At 41.7% G+C, this 26,440-nt stretch overlaps 1 protein-coding gene across 1 annotated transcript in view; it reads left to right on the plus strand.

Annotated features, from left to right (window-relative positions):
- LOC120917545 overlaps nucleotides 1-26,440 on the plus strand; it is a 120,873-nt gene that overhangs the window by 58,486 nt on the left and 35,947 nt on the right. The window contains exons 4-7 of the mRNA XM_040328915.1: nucleotides 3,362-3,401; nucleotides 3,601-3,681; nucleotides 16,828-16,935; nucleotides 25,384-25,493. Coding sequence (XP_040184849.1) covers nucleotides 3,362-3,401; nucleotides 3,601-3,681; nucleotides 16,828-16,935; nucleotides 25,384-25,493 — 339 coding nt within the window. The remainder of the gene's footprint in view (nucleotides 1-3,361; nucleotides 3,402-3,600; nucleotides 3,682-16,827; nucleotides 16,936-25,383; nucleotides 25,494-26,440) is intronic.

Consider the following 26,440-nt stretch of genomic DNA (forward strand, 5'->3'; position numbering starts at 1 on the left):
ACCACGTCGCACGACCGCGCAATTGTCAGTTAAAGTGACGCAGTGCCGAATCGCAAAAAGGGGCAAGGTCCTTTAGCTGCATTTTGGTCCGGGTCTTAAGTGGTTAAAAACACATGCACATGAGCTCAGCCATATCCAAATCATCCACACGGGTCAATCACCTCACGTTATTTAGTGTGACTTAACATATGATGCTTACGTACATTAGGAGAGGTGAGTTCTGGGAAACCTTGGTAGCACAGACCGGTATCCGTATTGTGCTTAACCATGGACCTCCAGACTCCCTATATGCCTATAGAGCTGCTGCATTAGGTATTTACAGTATTGAAAAGGGCATTAATCATCACAGACAAATAAATGCAATTTTGGCTGGAAATTATCCCTGCTAGTCAGTAAACAAGGCAGGTTTAGCCACTTATGCCCCGTACACACGATCAGTTTTCCCATTGGAAAAAGTCTGATAAAAGCTTTAGGTCAGACTTTTTACCAACGAAAAAACTGCTATCGTTTGTACAAATTCCCACGCGCAAAATTCCGACGCATGCTCGGAAACAAATCGACGCATGCTCAGAAGCATAGAACTTCATTTTCTTGGCTCGTCGTAGTCTTTTACGTCACTGCATTCTTGGCAGTCAAAAGTTCACCAAACTTTTGTGTGACCGTGTGTATGCATGGCAGGCTTGAGCAGAATTCCGTCGGAAAAAACATCGCTTTTTTTTCCAATGGGAAAACCGCTTGTGTGTATGGGGCATTAGTGTAGCACTATCGGTCATAGAGATGGTAGAATGGTAGAATGCAGCACACAGTGACGTAGACATGCGTCTTGAGTCAAGGAGAAACAGTAGATCCACAGTAAGTTTCCATGAAACATTAAGGACAGCACCACATATAAGTTTGATAAAAGGTATAGTCAGTTGAGTCAAATCAAAAAGCCTCAAAAAGTGTTTAGGCTGTGATCGCTTGCTGGATATACCAGCTTGAAAAAGATTTACTGTTTAGACCAGGGGTGCCTAACCTTTTGAAGAGCGAGGGCCACTTAAGCAACTTGGTAACCAGTCATGGGCCACAATGAGCAGAGCGGACGGATGACAGGTCACGACGACTCTATAGGCCCTCTGATCTGCTCAGATGGAAGGGGATGAATTCCCTTTTGTTTTTCTGATTGGAGGTAGGCGGGCGTAAACTGACATCTGTCGTTCTATAGAGGTGAATTGAGGGTCCCATTTGGTCGGGCTGATCGTGTGAAAAGGGCCTAAGACTGCTTTCACACTGATGTGCTGCGGTTTACCCACACAATGGGTGCAGTGTAGGAAACCTGTGTCTATCCTGCGGGTTAGCTTTACTTTGCCATAGACTCCGCCTGTGGCAAAAGCCAGTGCTGTAGAGGAAGCATCGGCTTATGAGGCTCTGCTCCACTGCCACTTTCTTCCTCTACCACAGTGATGGCGAACCTTGGCACCCCAGATGTTTTGTAACTACATTTCCCATGATGCTCCACTACACTGCAGAGTGCATGAGCATCATGGGAAATGTAGTTCCAAAACATCTGGAGTGCCAAGGTTCGCCATCACTGCTCTACCACCAGCTTCATTCACAACACTGATGCTGTGGTATGGCGGGTTGGGCAACCTGCGATCTGGGCTTGCCAACCCGCCATTCCAGAGCAGGAGGTCGCGGGCCACATCAGAGGGCTCCCCCGGGCCACTGGTTGGCCACCCCTGGTTTAGACAATATTAAATTGGTCTTCAATTGCAGCGACAAGGTGGTGAATCCAAAGTCCTTTGCAGGGGTCCACGGGTATGCAGGATGCGAATCTCTGTATGCCTAGTCCTGGTGATCGGCACAGGATGTCATCCACTCAAAACCACTATTTCCAGTTTTCGGTTGTTCGTGGATTTACAGTTTGCGGAGATAGGATGAGGGCTAAAGAGTGATGAAAAGCCCAGACGGCTACCTTTTTAATATTATTATTATTAAACAAGTGTGATTTAACTATACTTCTGTCTCGGTCTGATTCATGGTTTCTGAGAGGTTCTCTAACAAACCTCTGAGGGCTTCACAGAACATCTGTATTTATATTAAGATTACATAACACACAGGTGGACTCTATATACTAATTAGGTGACTTCTGAAGGCAATTGGTTCCACTAGATTTTAGTTAGGGGTATCAGAGTAAAGGGGGCTGAATACAAATGCACACAACACTTTTCAGATATTTATTTAAAAAAAAAAAATTAAAACCGTTTATCATTTTCCTTCCGCTTCAAAATGTTATGCCACTTTGTGTTGGTCTCTCACAAGGATCTCCAAACTGCGACCTTTGAGCTGTTTTGCGGAACCACACATCCCATGAGACATTGTAAATCTCTGACATTCACAGACATAACTAGGCCTGATGTATATTTTAGTTCCTGAACAACTGGAGGGCCATAGTTTGGAGACCCCTGGTCTATCACACAAAATCCTAATAAAATACATTTACGTTTTAAGGTTGTAACATGACAAAATGTGGAAAATTTCTAGGGGTATGAATACGTTTTCAAGGCACTGTATATGATATGAAGTGCCTTCATTGTAAGTGCATTTTTATTTCAATTTGTGGTGACCAATAATAGTTTTTTTTTTTTATATTTGCATTACACTATTGTATTGCATATACTATTTAATTTATCTTAGTGTTGTACTATTGTTTTGTACTGTATGACAGCACTGACAGTGAGGAGGGAACACAGTTACTTGGAGACTTTAGATCCAGTTTGACAGGTCCTCTATACTGGCTAGTTGAGATTTTGTATTTTTTTTTTAATTGAAGTTGGTTGTGGCATTGGATCAGAATTAGCAATCAGGTATTTTTAATGACAACGTATCAATAACAATAACAAGCGCGGAGGATGTATCCGCTATCAAGCCCATCCAATTCTCCGGTTTTAACCTGACTACTTGTAAATAATTGAAAGTATTACTAAAAAAATCTTAAAGAATGACAGAATGCAGAGTGCAGTAAGAGTGAGATCCCCATTGCCTTTAGCAGGAAGGTGGCTGTGAAGAGTAGCAGATAATTAATGCAGCAAGGGTCTATTTGTGGAGCCTAAGATGTATTGGAATCCAGACACAAAGTCACACACACATATACAGTATGTGTTTGTTTATGATGAGCTAACCATTTATAAGGCCAAAGCCTGTTAAACCTAGCTATATAAAATATTATATGTAAGAATTATCATAAAACATTATTTGTTTGTTTCTCTGAAGCACTGCATTAAAACCAAAGAATTTTAGAAGAGCGCTTCAATGCTTTGGTTCTGTTCAGCAATACTTTTTGTGCCTAATATTAATGTCTCTTGGTCTCTGTTTTTGTCAGTGAAAATGAACTGCCTTCACGGACAGCAGCGGAGGAAAAGGTAAAATATAGCTTTTTTTTTTTTATGAAAATAATTTCCATTGATTACTGTAATTCTTGCTCCCTTATGATGTTTATATACATCCACTTCTTTTACTTATCGTATACTGTATGTTCCTTTTGGGGCGTCTCTCAAGGCAGATTGTGGATGTAGTTGAGCTGTTATCCATGCCATTCATTCAATGATTTTCTTCAAACAGCAAAAGCAGCAGGAAATTGAACGTGTGGACAAATGGTTGAAAATGCTGAAGAAATGGGCAAAATACAGGAACAGTGAGAAGGTGATGGCAATATTAATGTTAAAGTCAAATGGCATATCCTAAGGATTTTTTTTTAAATCATTGTAAAATCATTATTCCAACCCCATATAACTTAGCCCAATACCTACACACGCTGTTTTTGAATCACATTTTGCTTCCGTAGCACCAAAACATTTCTTTTAGTTTTAGATATAGTAGGAAACAGTCCCGTCACACGCTAAAATAGCACTTGTAAAGCACCTGAAAAATGTCTCATCTGCAATCCTGAGTGCTTTCACACTGGGGTGCTGCGCTGGCAGGACGTCAAAAAAAGTCCTGCAAGCAGCTTCTTTGAGGCCACACCCCTGAAGACAAAACTAGTAGGGAGGAGCCTGTAACGTGTGATGCAACACTTGTACTGGGACACAGCGGCCATCTTTATGGTTAGAAGCGCTGGACATTTCTTCCGATTTTTATCTGCTTGATATTCACTTCATAAATTTGAGTTTATCAACTTCTTTATCCATTATTAAACTACTTCTTGGGATGTCTGCACTATGAAGTGTTTTCTTTTCTTTGCTGAGTTCTGCGCTAACCAGGTCGATTAAGGGCCTAATTATGCTCATGCTGCTGAGGATCCTATCTTGGGAGGCATCCAGGATTGCTGACTTGTACTAAAGCTGCTGCCTTTTCTCTACACCCTTTGCTGTTGAAGAGCCGCTATTGATATTTTGTCTTGCAAGTTTTTATCTTCCTTTTGGTAAGAAGCAGTGTGTTTGGGTGATGGTGGCGGTGTCCGAACCAGTGATCTCCACAAGAATTTTTATATGGACTTTATTATTGTTCAATTACATTTAATGTTATGAGTGATTCAGTTCCCATATAAGCGCTGCACCATTTTCTACACAGCTTCTTTGAGGTGCTTGAGGAGCAGTGTATACACTGCTCCTCAAGCGCCCCTGCCCATTGAAATCAATGGGCAGCGCCGCCGAAGCGCCAGCAAAGTGCAGCAGCGCTTTTAACTCTTTATTGGGTCACTAGCGGGCCCTGTTAGTGTCCGAAAAGCGCCGCTAAAACAATGATGAAGTGCCCCACAAATCTCCCTATATAAGTTTTACATGCATATCTGCTGTCTTCAGCTTGCTATATTTTTTATATATGCTATATTTTTTACAATTCTTACATTGTGTTAGAATTTTTACTTCCTCATTCAGCAGTAGGAGTGGATTCTTGGCATACACTGTGTGGCAGCTGATTGGAGGAAAGGCACACACCCTCCCCCCTCCACATAGGCAGAGGAAGGAAGATACTTTCAGACAGTGGCGGCTGGTGAAGTTTTAGGATGGGGGTGCCAGACTCCGCCCTTTCTTTTTAACCCCTCCAACTTCTCATAAGCCCCACCCCTCATAGAATCCACTCACTCCGTCCCATGTATTCCACTTGCTTCCACCCATAGTGTTAGGAGTATACAGCCTGAGCATCACAGCCTCACATATCAGGGTATATAGCTCAGGGTATACAGATCAGGGTATACAGCTCATGGTATACAGCTCCGCATCACAGATCAGGGTATACAGCTCAGCCTCACAGATCAGGGTATACAGCTCAGCCTCACAGATCAGGGTATACAGCTCAGCCTCACAGATCAGGGTATACAGCTCAGCATCACAGATCAGGATACACAGCTAAGGGTATACAGCTCAGCCTCACAGACCAGGGTACACAGCTTAGCTTCACAGATCAGGGTATACAGCTCAGGCTATTCAGCTCAGCATCACAGATCAGGGTATACAGCTCAGCACAGAGTATACAGCCCCAGCCTCACAGATCAGGGTATACAGCTCAGCCTCACAGATCATGGTATACAGCTCAGAAACACAGATCATGGAATACAGCTCAGGGTATACAGCTCAGGGTACACAGCTTAGCCTCACAGATCAGGGTATACCACTCAGGGTACAGAAGGGGAGAACAGGGACGCACTGGAGCCCTGCTGTGAGCCGCTTCTGCACACAGTGTGAACCCAGCCTCAGTATCTCTACAAACAACACCTAAATCCTGACATTAAAGGGGTTGTAAAGGTATTTTTTTCCCATTACATTTTTATTAAGGTTTTCAAGTTTACAGAGATCACAAGAAAGGTTACAAAGGGTGAATGGTAACGTACAAAATATAACAGTCAGTATAACAATGACAATGGCATACAGTTTTAAAAAAACATTCAAAAAGAAATGAGTTTATGGTAAGACCAGTACATTAAAGCATTTCATATTCACATTGAGGACATTTCGTTGTTGAAGGCCAGAGTCGCATAGCATTCTCAAAGTCTCTGTGGCGAAGAGTGAGGTTTGTTATGTAATGTGAGTGGGGCTCCATGCACAATGGTGGTATAAACCAAAGTACGCCACCATAAAACCCAATCACCCCTGATGGGATCTATCTGTGAATGGATGGGGGCCATAAACGTTTAAAGCCTCGTACACATGATCAGTCCATCCGATGAGAACGGTCTGAAGGGCCGTTGTCATAGGTTAACCTATGAAGCTGACTGATGGTCCGTCGTGCCTACACACCATCAGTTAAAAAAACGATCGTGTCAGAACGCGGTGACGTAAAACACAGCGACGTGCTGAAAAAAAACGAAGTTCAATGCTTCCAAGCATGCGTCGACTTGATTCTGAGCATGCGTGGATTTTTAACCGATAGACGTGCCTACTAACGATTTTTTCTCATCGGTTAGGAATTCATAGGTTAATTTTAAAGCAAGCTTTTTTTTAACCTAAGGTTAAACAACCTATGGGGCCTACACACGATCGGTTTGGACTGATGAAAATGGTCCATCAGACCGTTGTCCTCTGGTTAACCTATCGTGTGTATGAGGCCTAAGAGTGTGTGCTGATTTTATTCAGTTTATTTGAAGCTGAGATGAGCCCCCTCTGAAGGGTATGTTAGCTATATATGGGTCCTCTTAGTGTCCTAGGAGGTTTATTAGGGCTAATTTAGTGTGTGAGTTGGTAAAGAACATCGTGGGATGGGGGTTTGGGTGTGGACAGTAGGTCGTTCAAGTAGCGAAGGGGGGACAGGCTAGGGAAGGGGGGTAGAGGATGGCAGAAGCAGCAGGGATCCGAGGTGTATTTTGACAGGGTCAAAAATGTTCACCCTTAATTGGGTGTGGCAGTGTTAGAAGTCGGATCTTTAGCATCTGCAGAAGCTCTATAATGAATCCAGCATGCCCATGTGTCCTTGTATTTCGTCGGGCCATCTTTGGCCTGGTGTATAAGGTTTTCCATTTCGGCTATTTTGTCTACTCTACGGACCCATTGCGGTATCATAGGAGGATTGGCACTCCTCCAGTGGGTAGGTACACATTGATTGGCTGCATTAATGAGGTTCAGGATGAGGGATTTGATGTAACGTGAATGAGGCAAGGATGTGTGGTGGAGTAAGTATTGTGCTGGGGTGAAGTCTGGGGTGTATGTTGTGATTAAAGCAATTAAGCGGTGAATTTCCACCCAGAATGGTTGTGTGAGCAGGCAATCCCACCATATGTGGAGTAGTGAGCCTGTGACCGAGTTGCTGTGCCAGCAAAGCGGAGAGACAGAGTGATGGAATTTATGGATCCGGTCGGGCGTCCTGTACCATCTGGAGTAGATTTTATATCTATTTTCTTGAGTAGAGAAGTTCATGGATCCTTTGTGGATATGCGTTCCCAGTCTTCTTTGGGAAGGTCTATATTCAGGTCATTTTCCCAACGTCGTATGATTTTATCTTGTTTTAGGTTGTAGTCCTGGAATAGAAGCGCATACACAGCCAAGATTAAATGCCTCGGGTTCTATAGTGTTGCATAACGCCTCAAATGGTGTGTGGTCACGGTGCCATTGAGCGTTTGGGGTGGTACTAAGGAAGAAATTTCTAAGTTGTAGGAATTAAAAAAAGGGGATGTGTCGATCAGGGAATTTAGAGGAAATCGCTGAATAGGGCAGGAGATCGCCATTGTGAAAGAATAGTTAAGATCTGGTCGGGGGGTCATTAGATATGTCACCTGGGTTGTGTAGGAATAGGCCAGGGTTTTTGTCCAGCGGGGTCATGGGGCCGCGCAACGAGGTCAGTCTGAGAGTTTTGCAAGCAGATCTAAAAGTCAGTATGGTGGGTCCTATTAACGGGTGAGTAGTGTATTCCTTATGGGTGGATTTATGATTGATCCACGGTAAGTGAGAGCTCAGTGTTTTCGCAAAAAGTAGTGTTCAAGTCAAGCCCAATGCTTGCTGCTTCTATGTACGTGCCAGTCAACAATTATGGTGAGGTGGCATGCCCAATGGTATTTTTGGAGATCAGGGAGTCCCAGTCCCCCTTTCAGTTTAGAAAGCACCAGTCTGTCCCAGCTTAGTCTGGGGGTTTTAGAATTCCAAATTACATTTCTGCATATCCTCTTATAAGAAGAAAGAAGGGGGAGATTAATGGGGATAGCCTGAAATAGATAGAGGAGTCTGGGGGAAAACATTCATTTTTAAGATGGCGATTCTGCCGAACCACAAGAAGGGGCCTGTATGCCATTTACGAAGGTCTCCCTGAATATTCTGGAGGACGGGTAGAAAGTTTACAGTATAAAGGTCGTTCAATTTGGTAGGGATTTGTGTGCCCAGGTATGTGATTTCCAAAGGGAAATTTGCTTGGCATTGTGTTACTAACTCTGTTGGGTGTGTAATGTTTAGGGCTTTCGATTTCGTAAAGTTAATTTTGAGATTCGATAGAGATTTAAAAAGCGATAAAGTCTTTGAGAAGGTTGGGGATAGTGGTAGGGTCGGAGAGAAAAAGCAGAATATCATCACAATAAGCTGCTATTTTATACTGTTTGCGATGAATATCAATGCCCTTGATATCTGGGTTCTCTCTCAATTTATGAAGCATTTGTTCCATGGTGAGGACGTAGACAAGGGGGGATAGGGGACATCCCTGGCGAGTTCCGTTCGAAATTGAGAAGGCATTCGACAGGCGGCTGTTAACTCTAATTCTGGCCGTAGGGAGGACAAGTATAATGCGAGTATCATTTGAATTAAGTGGTTTGGAAAGCCCATTACTTATAGTAACATGTAGTCCCAGGCCACTCTGTTGAACGCCTTCTCTGTGTCAAGGGAAAGGAAAGCCCTTAGTGGAGGATGTAGAGAGCCAGTGATGTATGTAAATGGCCTTTATGGTATTATCCCTGGCTTCCTTGCCAGGGATGAATCCAACTTGGTCCAGCGAGATTAGACTGGGTAGTAGGAGAAGAATGCGGTTTGCTAGGATCTTGGCATAAAGTTTGAGATCTACATTAAGTAGTGAAATTGGGCGGTAATTTGATACCATTGTAGCGTCCTTACCCGGTTTAGGAATGAGGGTTTCTATGTGGGAGGTCATTGAATGCCCGAACAAACTGAGGGATGAGAGTGTCAGCGAATGATTTGTAATAACTGACCGTTAGGCTGTCCGGGCCTGGGCTTTTACCCGTTTTCAGTTGTTTCAGGGCAGTCAAGGTCTAGGTTTGTCGATTCAGTGATGGTTAGTGGGGATGGGCAGTATTGTGATAGGAATTCGGTAATCTTCTGTGTTCGATCTGGGGTTGTACCCGACGGCGATGGGGGGTTGATTGAACAATCGTGAAAAATAACCTACAAATTGGTCAGCAATGTCTTCAGAGGTGGCTTTTATGTTGCCGGAGGGATCTTTAATGGTAGGAATGGTATACGCTGCTTTTTTGACTTAAAGGGCTCTTGCCAGCAAATATTCCTGACTTATTACCGAATTCGTAGAACAGTTTTTGGGTTAGGGCGTATTTTTGTTTTAGGGTTTTGTGTAATTCCTCTAGGAGTTCCCTAGCTTGTGGTAGTTTGAGTGAGGATGTGGCTAGTGATAGTTTATGTGCTTGTTCAAGCGAGCAAATGTGTGCTGTCAATTTCTTGATGCATGCTTTTCTAAGTTTGTGTCTTTTTGGCTGCCAAGGAAATAAGTTCGCCCCTGATCACACATTTATGGGCAGCCCAGATAGGTAAAGGTTTTTTAAATAACAAACATTTTACACTTACCTGTTTTGTGCAAGCGGTCCCGATCCTCTGAGTAAGCACTGATTGTAGTGCGAAACGTCAGCTGTATGCCCCTGTCTTTGCTGTGATGTGTGGTGTTTGAAAACTTTTATCAATAAAAGGCAACCAAGAAGGTTTTTCCAGAGTGCGGCTGTCCAAACATTTCTTTCTACTATTGCTTTGTGCATTGCCAGCACCTAGGTTTCTCTGAGAGGATACGGATTCATCCACATACCATATTGGAGCAGTGACTATCTTCTTTCGAATATTTTTTTGCCGTTATCAGAACCTGAAAAATGATGTGATCATTTTAAATGACGTTTTTTAAAAACAACGTTTTTTTCATGCTGAAAAATGATCGTGTGTACGCGGCATTAGAATCCAAGACAGAACCTTCAGATTTTTTCATAATCTTCCTAATTGAACTGATTCTTTTTCAGAGTGAAAATGGAGGACATTCACAATAAGGAGGGGGAGGGGACGACAAATGCTGAATCTTGGCAGTTTTCGAACTTCATCTAAACACAGCATTTTGCAAATTGTGTATTGTACAAAATATAAAGCCAGATGCATTTATGTATTATAAATGGTTATTTTCAAAAACAATATTTGTATAGGAAGCAGCAATTGCAATCTTTAGCCTGCACAAGTTTAAAAACATTTCCTGATGTGGGAAATGCAAATTTACTACTTTGGATTGACGGATTCTCATATTTTGTGTTAAGAGTTTTCCATTCTGTGCCTAATTTCCGTTGTATTGATGTGTGTATGGCGATGGCTGCCGGGCAATCGGTAATCCAGAACACTTGGTATTATAATTGAAAAATTAGCCCTTAAAGTCTGTTCTGTAAATTGATCCCCTGTTCAAGACAAGGGATGTTTTTTGTTTTATGGTTGCAAAAACAGTCTGCCTAGTTAGGTTTTCGGATAAAGAATACCAAAAGCAAAAAGCAACCTGGATATGCAATGTCTTGGCATTTTGCATGCTCCTAAAATCGGACCTCGTTTTTCCTTTTTATTAAAATAAACCGTCTTAATCATTACAGGTTTTCTTAAGGTTCTGTACCACATATTTAAAATGTGAATAGATGCATTGTATTGTATTTCCTGTGCCAGTTTAAAATTCAAGTGCCCCGAGGCTTTTTCAGTAAGCAACTACAGTATGTTCTGTGTTCAGATTCTTTGTCCATTCAAGACTCTTAACATAGAAATTTGTTCAGCTTCAGCACCCTCTGCTGCTCATTGCACCACAGCTTTCTCTTTTCTAGTTCAGTACTCAAATACAACTGATTTAAAGTCTAACTCCACCTGCTGCATGTACACAGCCACTGCTCACAATATGACATCTGTGCAGGTCTACGACATGGATGTTATATTGAGAGCTGTGTCTGTGTACATTCAGCCGCTGTATCCCAATAAACCGCAATGGGACTGACAAAGGGGATTCACACAAGACCTTACATTCTCTGTGCCGATAAAACGCAGCATGGGGTATGGATTAAATCGCACCATGTGAACAAGGCCTAATAAGAATTTGTAACCATCAGAAACATTTTCCCTTTTCCAAATGTTGGAATATCTCTGTCCTAGAGCACACAAATTGTTGCTTCTTCTATAAGGAAATAAGCGCAAGGTCTTGTGTGCAATAATCACCCTGGCCGAGTAAATGTCTCACCAACTTTACTGTCAATAAAACCGAGGCCTTGAGCTATTCTGTATAGCAGTGGTCATCAACCCTGTCCCACTAACAGGCCAGGTTTTATGTATTACCTTGGGTTGATGCAGACTAAGATACTGCAATAACTGAGCAGCAAATCATATCACCTGTGATGCATTTCAGTTATCTTGTAAACCTGGCCTGTTGGTGGGCCCTGATGACAGGGTTGATGACCACTGCTGTATTAGATGCACAGAGCAAGTGCTGGCTCAATCTGCACAGATGTGCTAATTTTAATGTGCATATTCTATTACCAGTGTTTGGAGCTGTTGCCATTTAGAGGTAAATCATGTGGAAGTCATCTGCCTTTCTCTCACTCCATTTTTGCTTTTTCAAAAAAGTAAACGATAAAAGGTGCACAGAATATTGTGTAGAATTTACAAAGATTATGTTCCTAGTTTTGAACTCCACATTGTCCAAAAACAAAATAAAACCCTTGAAATTTCGATTATGGTCCCAGACGTCACTTGATCTCCTGGATATATCATTTAGCCCAGGTTCACACTGGGCTGCGGGAGTGAAGCCGTGCGAGTTCAGCTGAACTCGCACAATTTCACTCCCGCTGGCAGTCCTGATTTTAGAGACATCTGTGCAGTAGTAAAGAAACTACTTTTCAAAATCGGTGCAGCGCTGCAGATGCGGCGTCGCACAGATTAGTACGGTGCCATTGCCGGCAATTTGCGGCAAATACCACCGTTTTGACATGCGATTTGAAATGCTAAATCGCATGTCAAAACGCACCAGTGTGAACCAGGCCTAACTGTGAGAGCAAAGGAGATCCTAAGCCTACATTTAAATAGAGATGAGAGCATGTTCTGAACATACCCATTTTCCAGTCCAGTGGAAGTCTGCTCTTTAACTTACAGCCTTTTCTAAATTCATTAGATACTTGATAGGGATCATGAGGAAAGTTAATCACACTTCTGATCTGGTAAACATCCCACAGTATATGCTTTAAAAAAATAGAATCTCTAATTCAATTGCCCAACTATAGATTGCATTATACCCTTTTTTCTGTGAACCCATTTAATTCCCATTAAAGAGTGTTAAAAAAAATCACTTGGTCCATTTGACTAAAGAATTTCTGCACATTTTATCTCAATAGTGCTGGTAAATAGTGTCCCTATTTCTATATTACAGTGACAACACTAAATTTGCTTTGGTGTACAGTCACTAAGCCAAATGTAGTGCTTTACCCCCCAAAGGAGCTGCTTGTTGGGTCCCCTATTGCTGTGCTCACAACTCTGCAAATGGTATCACATACTCTGACACACCTGGCTGGGTGGGGGTATTTAATGCAGATGTACAGATGATAAGAGATATGAGATCAAAGCCAAAACACAGCAAGGCGTGTGTATGTATGTTATGTGTACATACACACATATATATATATATATATATATATATATATATATACACACACACAGTTGTGCTCATAAGTTTACATACCCTGGCAGAATTTATGATTTATTGGCCATTTTTCAGAGAATATGAATGATAACACAAAAACATATTTTTTTTCACTCATGCTTCGTGTTGGTTATCAATCAACTGTTTTTTTTTTTTTTTTTAAATCATAATGGCAACATAAACTACCAAATACTGTGTATTGCCCCCTTTAACATCAATGACAGCTTGAAGTCTTTTGTGGTATTTGTGGATGAGGCTCTTTATCTTCTCAGATGGTAAAGCTGCCCATTCCATTTGGCAAAATGCCACCAGTTCCTGTAAATTCTTGGTCTGTTTTGCATGAACTGCACGTTTTGGGATCTCCCTAGAGTGGCTCAATGATATTGAGGTCAGGAGACTGAAATGGCCACTCCAGAACCTTCACTTTAGTCTCCTGTAGCCAATGACCGGTCGACATTGCCATGTGTTTTGGATCATTGTCATGTTGGAATGTCCAAGTATGCCCCATGCCCACCTTCCTGGCTGAAGAATGCAAACGTTCCTCCAGTATTTCTTGATAACATACTGCATTCATCTTGCCAACATTTTTGACCAAATTTCCTGTGCCTTTCCCAAAAACATCATCGATCCATCTCTGTGTTTCACAATAGGAATGGTGTACCTTTCATCATAGGCCTTGTTGTCTCCTCTCCAAATGTAGCATTTATGGTTGTGGCCAAAAAGCGAAATTTTGGTCTCATCACTCCAAATGACTTTGTGCCAGAAGGTTTGATGCTTGTCTCTGTGCTGTTTGGCGTATTGTAAGTGGGATACTTTAAGGCATTTGCGTAGTAATGGCTTTATTCTGGCGACTCGACCATGCAGCCCATCTTTCTTCAAGTGCCTCCTTATTGTGCATCTTGAAACAGCCACACCACATGTTTTCAGAGAGTACTGTATTTCACCTGAAGTTATTTGTAGGTTTTTCTTTGCATCCCAAACAATTTTCCTGGCAGTTGTGGCTGAGATCTTAGTTGGTCTACCTGACCGTGGTTTGTTTTCAACAGAACCTCTCATTTTCCACTTCTTGATTAGAGTTTGAACACTGCTGATTGGCATTCCTTATTCCTTGGATATCTTTTTATATCCCTTTCCTGTTTTATACAGTTCAACTACCTTTCCCAGCAGATCCTTTGACAATTTTTTTGCTTTCACTATGACTCAGAATCCAGAAAAGTCAGTGCAGTACTGGATGAAAGATGCAAGGGTCTGTCAGGAGTTCAGAAACGCATTGACCTTTTATACACACACAAAAATTACAAGCAAACAGATCACAGATGAGGATGGTTACCTTTTAACCGCTTAAGGACTGACAGAATGGCATGGGGGAAAATGGACGTACAGGTACGTCCCCTTTAATTTGCAGCTGTGTGGTCGCGCGTGCGGAGCTGAAGAACGGGGAGATGTCGGTGTTAACACAACCCCTCCCTTTGGAGACTGGGCCGCAGGGCAGTATTCCAACATAATGACCCGAGACACACCTCCAAAACAACCACTGCCTTGCTAAAGAAGCTGAGGGTAAAGGTGATGGACTGGCCAAGCATGTCTCCACACCTAAACTCTATTAAGCATCTGTGGAGCATCCTCAAATTGAAGGTGGAAGAGTGCAAGGTCTCTAACATCCACCAGCTCTGTGATGTCGTCATGGAGGAGTGGAAGAGGACTCCAATGGCAACCTGTGAAGCTCTGGTGAACTTCATGCCCAAGAGGGTTAAGGCAGTGCTGGAAAATAATGGTGGCCACTCAAAATATTGACACTTTGGGCCCAATTTGGGAATTTTCACCTAGGGGTGTACGCACTTTTGTTGCCAGCGGTTTAGACATTAATGGCTGTGTGTTGAGTTATTTTGAGGGGAAAGCAAATTTACACTGTTATACAAGCTGTACACACACTACTTTACATTGTAAATGTGAGTAACACTAAAAATACTGCACTGTGTGAATATAAAACCAAAAAGCAGCAACGGTAATGTGAGAGATAAACACAACAAACAATGAAGAAATAAAAAAAGTTGCGCTACATAAGCATAAATGTGAACACAGTCCAACACATAATTGTAAATAAGAACAGCAGTCTGGTAGATTGATCAATAAATACAACTATTCAGAACAAATGCTGTATAAAGTGCTTAGAGCAAATAGACTCCAACGATATCGTCCACCAAGTGCGTCGCCAACATAATGTAAGGATGTACTTCCGGGGCATATTCTTGCCCTGGAAGAAGTCTAATCGTGACGAAACCGGTCGGGCGAGGAGATGCTACACCAGTCACTGTGACTGTTTTTTTTTATCTTGTACTGCAGTTCTTTTATATTTGATACACTTTATGTATAGTGCTTATAATAAACACCTTCAGAGTTTTTTTTACACTATTGGAAGCCCCATTTGCTTTATTTGGGGTTTTTGCCCAGCTGACATGAAGTCTTGATTTGAGTGCGGGAGAAACGGCTGGAGAGACGTATATTACCTGTACATTGCCTTATTGATGTCTGGAGCTAACAAATTTTCAATGCGCATTTGACCATCCATAATAGAGGGTCCACCCTGTGTGGTAAGAGTACATCCTTACTTTATGTTGGTGTCACACTTGGTGGAAAATATTGTTGGAGTCTATTTGCACTAAGCACCTTATACAGCATTTGTTCTGAATAGTTGGATTTATGGACAATCTACTGGACTGCTGTTCTTATTTACACTTATGTGTTGGACTGTGTTCACAATTTTGCCTATTTAGCGCAACTTTTTTGCCTATTTAGCACACATTTTGTTTTGAGTGTTTGTACAGGCATTCTTGCAGGTGTCTGAAGGTTGATCATGTCTCTTTTTAACAGATTTCTAATCTACAGAAAGCTAGTTATTAGGGGAAAAAAATTTAAATATGTGTTCGTATGGTTTTTGGGTGATCACATTGAAGTCTATTTGAAACAAAAATGCTTGAAGCTTGTAGATCAGAAAAGCTCATATACATTTTTAAGCTACAAGCTTCAATCAATGCTATGTAAGGTTTCTGATTGCCCAGTTGTTTGTGCCAAATAACCCAATTTCCCGCCCTGCTTCTACTTGGAAAGGACTAAAACTCTCTGCTGATAGTTCTTAAACTTTGCCTCTTAGGCCCCTTTCACACACTTGGACCATTCAGGTTTGCCTGTCAGTTTTTTTAGGCGGACTTGAACGGACGATCAATGCAGGTCTTCGGAGTGACAGATGTCACCGGTGACATGTCCACCTACATCAGCTCCGATCCGCTGAATCCGATGGAAACCCTATTTTCAATCTATCTGTTGGATCGGATGAAAATGGACAGGCGGATCCGCTTTCATCCGATCCCCCAGAGGAGAGCGGCGCTCTGACAGGTCCGTCCTTGCACAGTGAGCGGAGACGGACCTGTCATCTGCTGGCTCAGCAGGGATCAACGAAACGATCCCCACTGAGCAGGCGGAGTCCGCTAAATTGGACGTGTGTGTGTGTGTGTGTGTGAAAGGGGCCTTAGATTGTAAGCGCTAACGAGCAGGGCCCTCTGATTCCTCCTGTGTTAAATTGTATTGTAATTTTACTGTCTACCCTAATGTTGTAAAGGGCTGCGCAAACTGTTGGTGCTATGTAAATCCTGTATATTAATACTATTGTTCCCACTCCTTGCCATAGACATGGACACTGCTATAATCTTTTTATATTGACTATATACTGAAGGACTTATGAATAAATGGTTGTGGAACGAATCATCTGAGTTTCCATTATTTCTTATGGGGAAATTTGCTTTGGATTATAGGCATGTTTCCGAAACGAACTATGCTTGTAGTCCTAAGGTTTTACTGTATTTATTTTGTGGTAAGACCTAGTCTTATTTAAAGGTAATCAGCAATGACAGGCTTCATGTTTGTTACCTGACAAGTTTTGCTTTAACTTTATATTTTGTGAACTGTGAATTGATATCCTTTCATTTTCTCACATTTACCTCACAGATGTATCGCAGAGTGTACAAAGGAATTCCTTTACAAGTCAGGGGGCAGGTCTGGTCACTGCTTTTGGATGTTGACACAATGAAGTCTGAAAATGGGGGGAAATATGAGGTATGTTTTTTTATTTAATTTAAATGTCCTGAATTAAAACTGTTTTTTTTTTCGTGGTCAAACATTCATTTTCTTCCTATGGGCAAATGATATCAAGTATTTTTAAATAATTAAATATTAATTTACATAATGAATAGGTTCCTTTATTGTACAAGTGAATTACATCCATTCACCATAACTGCACAACTTTTGTATGTCGTCCAGTATTGAAGATGAAAGGGTTACATTATTTACATCTGGTCAGTATCCTGGCAAATACTCAGCACAGATTATATGTAGAAGACTGCCCCCCTGTGGTAGAGTATGGGTTTCCATTCTCTACATCTACAGCATAAATAAAAACAACTCTCTGGCTGCCACAGTTCCATACTACAAATATAACCATCTAAAAATGTGTGTATATGTATATATATATATATATATATATATATATATATATATATATATATATATATATATATATATATATATATATATATAATATAAAAAAAATATTAATGATAATGCAGTATATAATCCTATATTTTATATAATATTCCATACATATACATACATTTTAAAAATCAAGAAAGCATAGCCAACATAAATGTATATGGACTCTGCTGTGTGGATTGTAAACTTTTTACTTCACTGCAACACTAGCAAATTATTTGGAGCAAGGAATAAAGAAATCTGCTAGTTTACAAATATTTAAATTTATGCCACTGGCTGGATGGCTACCTGAGATTTACAGTTTACACTTTCACTGAGAGCTGACAGTATAGCTTTTGTGATAGACTGCTCAAACAAATTAAAGCGACACTTTTTATTTAGAGTATAGCATCAAGCCAATTAAACTACTGGGCTATTGGTCTGGTCAGTTAAGTATCAGAGGGGGTTGTTAATCAGTTTCAGCTGCTTTGGTGGTAATGAAATTAACAACAGGTGCACCAGATTGGCAACAATGAGACAATTTACAAACCGGAATGGTTTTACAGGCCACAATTTGTTCCCTACTTCTCTTTTCTGTCAGTTTTTCATTAGTTTTGCATTTGGCTAGGGTCAATGTCAATATTGGCAGCATGGGGCGATACCTGGACCCCCTATAGAGGTTTCACAGGCAGTACAACCCATCCAGGATGGCACATCCAGGGCCAGATTAAGAACATCATGGGCCTGGTGCTGAGGATTTTGGTGGGGCCTTTTAGGCTGCATTCACACCTCCGCGACAAGTAACGCCGCGTACGCGGCGTATTTTGCCGCGAATAGTGTAACTTTTTTTTTACAAATCCTTCCTATTGCTTTGTATGGCCGAACGCCAATGCCGCCTGAAAAAAAGGGTCCGGGACTTTTTTTAATGCCGCAGGTGTACGGCGTCTATGAGATGTGAACCATCTCATAGACAGCAATGGGAATTCTCCCCTCCAGCGGCACGAGGGCGTTTTGTCGCAGAGGTGTGAATGGGGTGTAATAAATAATAAATAAATGCGTGGGAATGACATGAACGCAGCCCAGCCAAGGCAAGTGACCAAAGGCACAGAACCCAGAAGGAAGACCGGGTGAAGATGTAAGCGCCCGGGCCCCGCCTGATTCTTCGCAGCACTGGAGGGCTCAGTCTGAAAATTGAAGTGTACACTAATGTGCTAATATGCTGTGCATACTTGTACGTTGTGGCATAACCTACCCCAGGGCCTCTAAAAAGTAGTAATGTCAGGAAAGTTTACTACCGCTTTATTATCACAGGATCCCAGGAGCCTCTCATGGGGCCCCCTACTGACCCGGTGGACGGTGGACCTTGGGCGGTGCCTAAGTGCACAGTTGCCAACATTTAAAAAATATTTTCAGGGCCACTTTTTTATATAAGTGCTATATTTAGAGTAGCTGAGATCCCCGATGTTCCTCTATACATCATAGTAGTAATCACAAAATTAAATGAGTACTAATAATGGGGCAGAAAAAATATGAGAACTGAGATTTCCTTTAGTTGAACTAACAAAAGTGTGTCCATTCTAGAGCTGGTAACATTGAGGATATTCAGTATAATTTTAAAGAACTGTTTTTGTGGGTAAGTGACATAGGGGAGGAGTATGGACGGTATATAAGTGGGAAGTATGTGCAGGTGAGGGAGAGGAATGTGGAGGGTCTAACAGTGGGCACTATGTACAGGAGACGAGTACAAAGGGTACGGAAAAAAGCACTATGTACAGGAGAGGAGTGTGAAGGGTATGACAATGGGCAGTATGTACAGGAAGAGTGAGGGGGTATGACAGAGGGTAGTACGTACCAGAGAGAAGTGTGGAGGGTATGATGGGGCAGTATGTACAGGAGAGGAGTGTGGAGGGTATGACAGTGGGCAGTATGTACAGGAGAGGAATGTAGATGGTATGATAGTGGGCTCTATGTATAGGAGAGGAGTGTGGAGGGTATGACAGTGGGCACTATGTATAGGAGAGGAGTGTGGAGGGTAAGACAGTGAACGCTATGTATAGGAGAGGAGTGTGGAGGGTATGACAGTGGGCACTATGTATAGGAGAGGAGTGTGGAGGGTATGACAGTGAGCAGTATGTACAGGAGAGGAGTGTGGAGGGTGCGACAGTGGGCACTAAGTACAGGAGAGAAGTGTATGACAGCAGGCACTATGTACAGGAGAGGAGTGTGAAGGGTATGACAGTGGGCGCTATGTATAGGAGAGAAGTGTGGAGAGTATGACAGTGGGCACTATGTATAGTAGAGGAGTGTGGAGGGTATGACAGTGGGTACTATGTATAGGAGAGAAGTGTGTAGGGTATGACAGTGGGTACTATGTATAGGAGAGAAGTGTGGAGAGTATGACAGTGAGCACTATGTACAGGAGTGTAAGGATATTTAGGGACTGAGTAGTGGTTAAGCGGGTCATACATGGATTGAAATTACGCCAATTATGCAGAGACCAGCCATAGTCAATCTATGTATGGGCTAGCTGGTTTTACACAAGTCAATCTATTAATCAACTTGAGTACAACCAGCCTGTTTTTTTTTCTTAAAACAATCAGTGCTGCCAGCTAAAGTTAGCAACACTGATCATTGTACGCACTGGCAGAACACAATAACACTGCAGGAGTGATTCCCCCATCCACAGGTCAGCAGGTGAGAGGGTGTGTGGGGACAGGCTGGGGAGAGATACTAGTCAGTGGCTGGGTAGGCACTGGCTAGTATCAGAGCCAGATACACACAGGTTACATACGCCACGATCGTTAGAGCGAGAACAATAATTCTAGTACTAGACCTCCTCTGTAACTCTAAACATGTAACCTAAAAAAATTTAAAGCATCGCTTAGGATACCAAAAAAAATTGTGCTAACTTAACTAACTAACTGTTTTTTTAATGAATGAAATTTTTTTTTCCAAAAAAACATGTTTGAAAAATTGCTGCGCAAATACCGTGCTAGAGCTGCACAATTAATCGTTAAAAAAATCGTGATCTCGATTCAACCCCCCAGACGATCTTCAATGCAGAGTTTGCCGATTCTTTCATATAACAAGTGGAGATACTTTCAGCTGTCAAAAGAAAATATCTGGGCAGTCTGCCAAGTTTTTAACAGGAAACATTGGGCCAAATCCTCAAAAGAGATACGACGGAGTAACTGCTGTTACTCCGTCGTATCCCTGGTCCTAACTATGGAACTGATCCACAGAATCAGTTTCCCATAGTTAGGACGAAGATCCGACATGTGTAATTGAATTACACTGTCGGATCTTAGGATGCAGTACCGCATCCGCCGCTGGGGGCATTTCGCGTCGAAATGCCGCCTCGGATATGCAAATTAGGACTTACGGAGATCCACAAAGCTTTTCAGCTTCGTTTTTTCTCCGTAAGTTTTAGTTTGCAAACGCAAAATTAGGGCTGCTTTTACATGGTGTAAACTGTTTACACCTTGTAAAAACAGACTTTTCTTGCTCGCGATGCGATTTTTTTTAAATTTCACATTTTTTTTTGGCGCCGTATCTTTTTTTTTAACCGACGCAACTTTATTGTCCCGTCGCAATCCACAAAGCCCGACGTAACGTAATTTCGCGCTATGCACGTCAGGAAAATTACGTCACGAGCATGTGCAGTACGGCCGGTGCGGGAGCGCGCCTCATTTAAATGGTAATCGCCCCCTGGAGAAGAGGAACGCCTTGCGCCGGCCCGATTTAAGTTATACCGCTCAAAATTTCTAGGTAAGTGCTTTGTGGATCGGGCACTTAGTTAGAGATTTTGTGGCGGTGTAACTTAAATGGAAAAAGTTACGTTGCGCCAGTTTTTTGAGGATTAGGCCCATTGTAACTGACACTTCCTTCTTAGATCAAAGGGATACACTTCTGTGTGTAAAGAACAAATCTGGGCAGTCTGCGAAGTTTGTAAACAAAATGAAACATTGTAACTAACTAACATTGTAACTAAATGTAACCACTTAAAGTCCAACACTTGTTTCTTAAGTTAGAAAGCAATATTATTTGCTAGAAAATTACTTGGAACTGCCAAACATTATATATATTTTAGCAGAGACTCTAGGGAATACAATGGCTATTGCTGGAATATTTTATGTCACACTGCATTTTCCCACTTCAATGAATAATAAAAACCATAAAAACAAAACAGTGAAGTTAGCCCATTTTTTTTTTTTTTTTATGTGAAAGATTATGTTACGCCGCAACAATCGTGAGAGAATCGTGATCTATCTTCTAAGCAAAAAAATTGCAATTCTCATTTTAGCCAGAATCGTGCAGCTCTGTACCGTGCAACATAAAAAGTGCAAAGACCACCATAGAGTAATTTTCTAGCAAAAAACAAATGATGATTTTTACATGTAGTAGAGAAGTGTCAGAATTGGCCTGGGTGGCAAGGGGTTAATTACCATGAGTAATATACAAATAATTATTATAAGCCCTGTGATCCTATCAGTCTGCTGTAGTGTGTCAGCTTGTATTTATATTGGCCGCTCTGAATGTAGCTTCTGACAGGCTGTGCAAGCAGGCCCGTATCTCCGGAACCATAAATGATAGCCGTCCCATATTTTAACCAGTTGTGGGGTAGCTCTTCCCATGCCTACCCCCAAATGTGGGGTTTCTGTGACCTCTGGTCATCGAGCTACAACCCCCCAAATTCGATCTTAGAAAAAAAAAATCTTAAAAAAAAAAAAAAAAAATTTTTTTTTTTTTTTTTTGGGCAAATGGGCCTATCTTGAGAAAGGGGCCTGGAGCTGCAGCTCCATCAGCCCCATTGTTAATCCGGCCCTGGGCACATCAATACGTGCCATTCCCAGAAGGTTTGCTGTGTCTCCCAGCACAGTCTCAAGAGCATGGAGGAGATTCCAGGAGACAGGTAGTTACTCTAGGAGAGCTGGACAGGGCCGTAGAAGGTCCTTAACCCATCAGCAGGACCGTTCTCTGCTCCTTTGTGCAAGGAGGAACAGGCTGAGCACTGCCAGAGCCCTTCAAAATGACCTCCAGCAGACCACTGGTGTGAATGTCACTGACAAAACAATCAAACAGACTTCATGAGGGTGGCCTGAGGGCCCAACGTTTTTTAGTGGGTCCTGTGCTCACTGCCCAGCGCATTTAGCTCGATTGGCATTTGACACCAGAATTGGCAGGTCCACCACTGGTGCCCTGTGCTTTTCACAGATAAGAGTAGGTTTACCCTAAGCACATGTGACAGACATAAAAGGCTCTGGAGAAGCAGTGGAGAATGTTATTCTGCCTATAACATCGTTCAGCATGACCGGTTTGGTGGTGGGTCAGTGATTGTCTGGGGAGGCATATCCATGGAGGGATGCACAGACCTCTACAGGCTAGACAATGGCACCCTGACTGCCATTAGGTATCGTGATGAAATCCTTGGACCCATTGTCAGACCCTACGCTGGTGCAGTAAGTCCTGGGTTCCTCCTGGTGCATGACGATGCCCGGCCTCATGTGGCGAAAGTATGCAGACAGTTTCTGGGGGATGAAGGAATTGATACAATTGAATGGCCCCCACGCTTGCCTGACCTATAACCAATAGAACACCTCTGAGACAGGTTGCACCTCATTCTGTTCAGGAACTCAGTGATGCCCTGGTCCAGATCTTGGAGGAAATACCCCAGGACGCCATCCGTCATCTCATTAGGAGCATGCCCCGACATTGTCAGGCATGCATACAAGCAGGTGTGGGCCATAAAAACTACGGAATACCATTTTGAGTTGCTAAAATAAAATTTCTGCCAAATGGACTAGCTTGCTCCATAATTTGTCTTTGAATTCAGTCCTCTGTAAGTAATTTTTTTTTTCATTTCCATCAAACAATGTGGCATCCATTTGTTCCTAACACATTACCCAGTCCATATCAGTATAGATATCCAGCATGATATGTTTCCCCATTGAGATCTGATGTGTTTTTAAATTGTTCCTTTAATTTTTTTGAGCAGTGTACTTTTGGCACACCAACGGAAGACTAGCAGCTGTCCTGTCATTTTCCTTTCCCTTCTTTCCTCTTGTTCAGTCGCAGATGCTTTGTGTTCTATAAACCATTCCCAAAATACAATGTGTGCTACAGTGGGTATAGAAAATAATCACCCCCCCCCCCCCTCTTTAAAATAATCACATTTTGTTGCTCTGCAGCCTGAAATAAAGACAGACACGGTTTTTGTTTTATCCAGCTGTTTTTACAAGTGAAACTTATAACATCCAAATAAAATATATGACACCAACAACAGAAAAATAAAATAACATTGAAAAAAGAATCGCTGAGTTGGAAAAAGGATCACCCTCTTATGTCTGTATTTTGTTGGACCACTTTTTGCTTTAATTACAGCCTTTAGTCTGTTGAGATATGTCTCTACTAACTTTGCACATCTAGACGTCGCAATATTTGCATACTCTTCTGCTCAAGTTCAGTTAAATTTGATGGTGACTGTTTGTGTCTGGGCTCTGATTAAGCCATGAAAAGACAACCAACTTAGTGATTCAGTTTGTAAAAAAAAAAAAAAATGTCTGACATGTTGGTTTTATATCTTTCACTTGGATGTTATAAGTTATCACTAGTAAAAATAGCTGGCTAAAACAAAAACGGTATCTGTCTTCATTACAGGCTGCAAAGAAACAAAATGTGATTATTTTGAAGGGGGTGATTCTTCTTCATGCCCACTGTGTATTTGGATGGGGGGAGGCTTGCAGGAAAAGTGCTGCTCGTTTTAGCGGCGCTTTAGTGCTGCTTAAAATGCGCTTTTCTGGGGGTTAAAAACTCCCCCGTTGCGGCGCTTCAGAAGCGCTTTTCAGGCACTACGGAAGCGCTACCCATTCATTCCAATGGGCAGGGCGTTTTGGGAGCACTAAATACAGCGTTCCCAACCCAAAGATGCTGCTTGCAGGACTTTTCGGAACAGGTGCACTGCCCCAGTGTAAAAAGTCATACTTGAATGAATGGGAGGCGGTTTTCAGGCGCTTAGCAGAGGCTATTTCCAACCCTTGAAGCGCCTGGAAACCGTCCCAGTGTGAAAGGGGTCTAAGTGTGTTTGGCATTGATTAAATCAAAATAAGCAATACTTCTGTACCTTATTTTTTTTATATATATATATATGTATATATATATATATATATATATATGGTAAATAGAAGATTAAAAGAATTTGAGCAAGTGGCTCTAAAATATATTTTTTTAATGTTTTTAGACATTTGTGGCAGAATAAAGTACATTTTATTAACCCAGCATTTTGAGTATATATATTTGTTTTCAATAGTTATCTTTGTAATACAGAACTGTGAGAGAAGTTTCAAGTCGTCTCCAGGACAGGCGACTTTCCTGTGGCCAATCAAACAACAATCTGCTCTGTGGGAGGGAGGGGTTTGCCTGAGAAAACAATTTTCTCTTCCTATATTGTTGCTTCAGTTAAGACAGTGATCCGACTTTGGAGGCGACTTCCATTGAAATCAATGGGTACAAATCGCCTAGAAGTCGGATTGAAGTAGTACAGGAACCTTTTCTGAAGTCGAAGCAACTTCAGTAGTGTACATTACGAAGGCTCCATTCACTTCCATTGATTTTCTCAACAGCGCGACTTGGGGCGACTTCAAGTCGGATCCCAAGTCGCCCCTGTGTGAGCCGGCTCTTAAAGTCGCATATAGTGTTTGTTTTTTTCTTTGTTTTTTTGTTTTTTTATGCTGTAAGGCAATATCTGCTTACTTCAGTTCATATCATTTAATTTGTGAATAGGTATTGAGTGAATAAGTATAATGCATTTATTTTTCTCTACTGCAGTTTTTTATTTATTTATTTTTTTTATTTTTTTTGTATCATGCATTGCAAGACACCGTATACCGTTGTTATTCACTTTTAGTTTGTTCATTTACATGAACTTCTTTAAAAAATGGGTTTTGCTTTGTATACATAATTTACTAATGATTTTTGCTGTAATTTAATTAATATTGTGATATTGTATTCTTTTAACATCGCTGCTGTTCTGCGACATAGAAAATGAAAGATCTGGCCAAGATGTATTCAACAGAGATCAAGCAGATTGATTTAGATGTGAATCGTACATTCCGCAATCACATTATGTTTCGAGAGCGTTATGGAGTCAAGTGAGTAGTGAAGGCTTTGATGCACAGTATTCTTTTTAGTCTGATAGATCTGCATTTGAATTCTGTCTGTTACTTCAACTTGCTTCCATCTGCTTTTGTGTTCTCATTTTAAAGATGGGGAGAAAAGCCGTTCTGATGCTAATGAAAGTCACTCAATAGCGAACACCTTTGTCTGATCCTACCTTTACAAAAAAGCTTCAATAAAATAGCTAGGAACTACATGGCAACCTGCAATTATTGAGACAATAAACACCATGGTGAGGAGTATGTATCTATACAGCACAACTTACAGAGTGCAGGGAACTACATAACATACATCGCAGTGTTTACAGAGCAGTATTCAGGAGTATATAAGAAGAATATAGATAATAGAGTGCACACAGAACAAAATACAGAGAGAAAATGTCTGGAGTATGTAACACCGTTCTACCTGCAGTTCAGAGGAAGACAAAAAGTCACAGGGTTGGCAGTCAGAAAGAAAAAAAATGCAAGACCTTGGTAGTCCGTGGAAGGTAAAATGACTGTGTTCAGTGGGTAAAGAATTTGTCAATGAGATAAATAATTCCTCCCCTCCCAGTATCTGTATGTATAAGAATCCCCTGGTGTTCAGTGGATTGACCCCACTTCTCCCCTTCCCAGAGATTGGGGACACATTCTCCTGGTATGTGTATTGGTGCATTGCAGTGTTATTCACTGTGAGTTGCACCCCACATACTTCCCCAACACAACTGCTGGGCAGTAGACCACAATGCAGGATAACGCACTGCTGTGCAATTCAGTAGCCTGCACTCACAAAACTTGGTGTATGTCAGATTTTGGTCAATGCACTGCAGCAGTCCGCCGTGGTGTGAATGGGCCCTGAATGTTCCCACCATCCTGTACAGGCATTGGGGGTGAGTGATGTTTTACCCCCTTCCCCCAATGGCATTGGCGATCAGTAGTGTTTA

This window comes from Rana temporaria, chromosome 11, assembly GCF_905171775.1.
Source record: "Rana temporaria chromosome 11, aRanTem1.1, whole genome shotgun sequence".
NCBI classification, from domain to species: domain Eukaryota; kingdom Metazoa; phylum Chordata; class Amphibia; order Anura; family Ranidae; genus Rana; species Rana temporaria.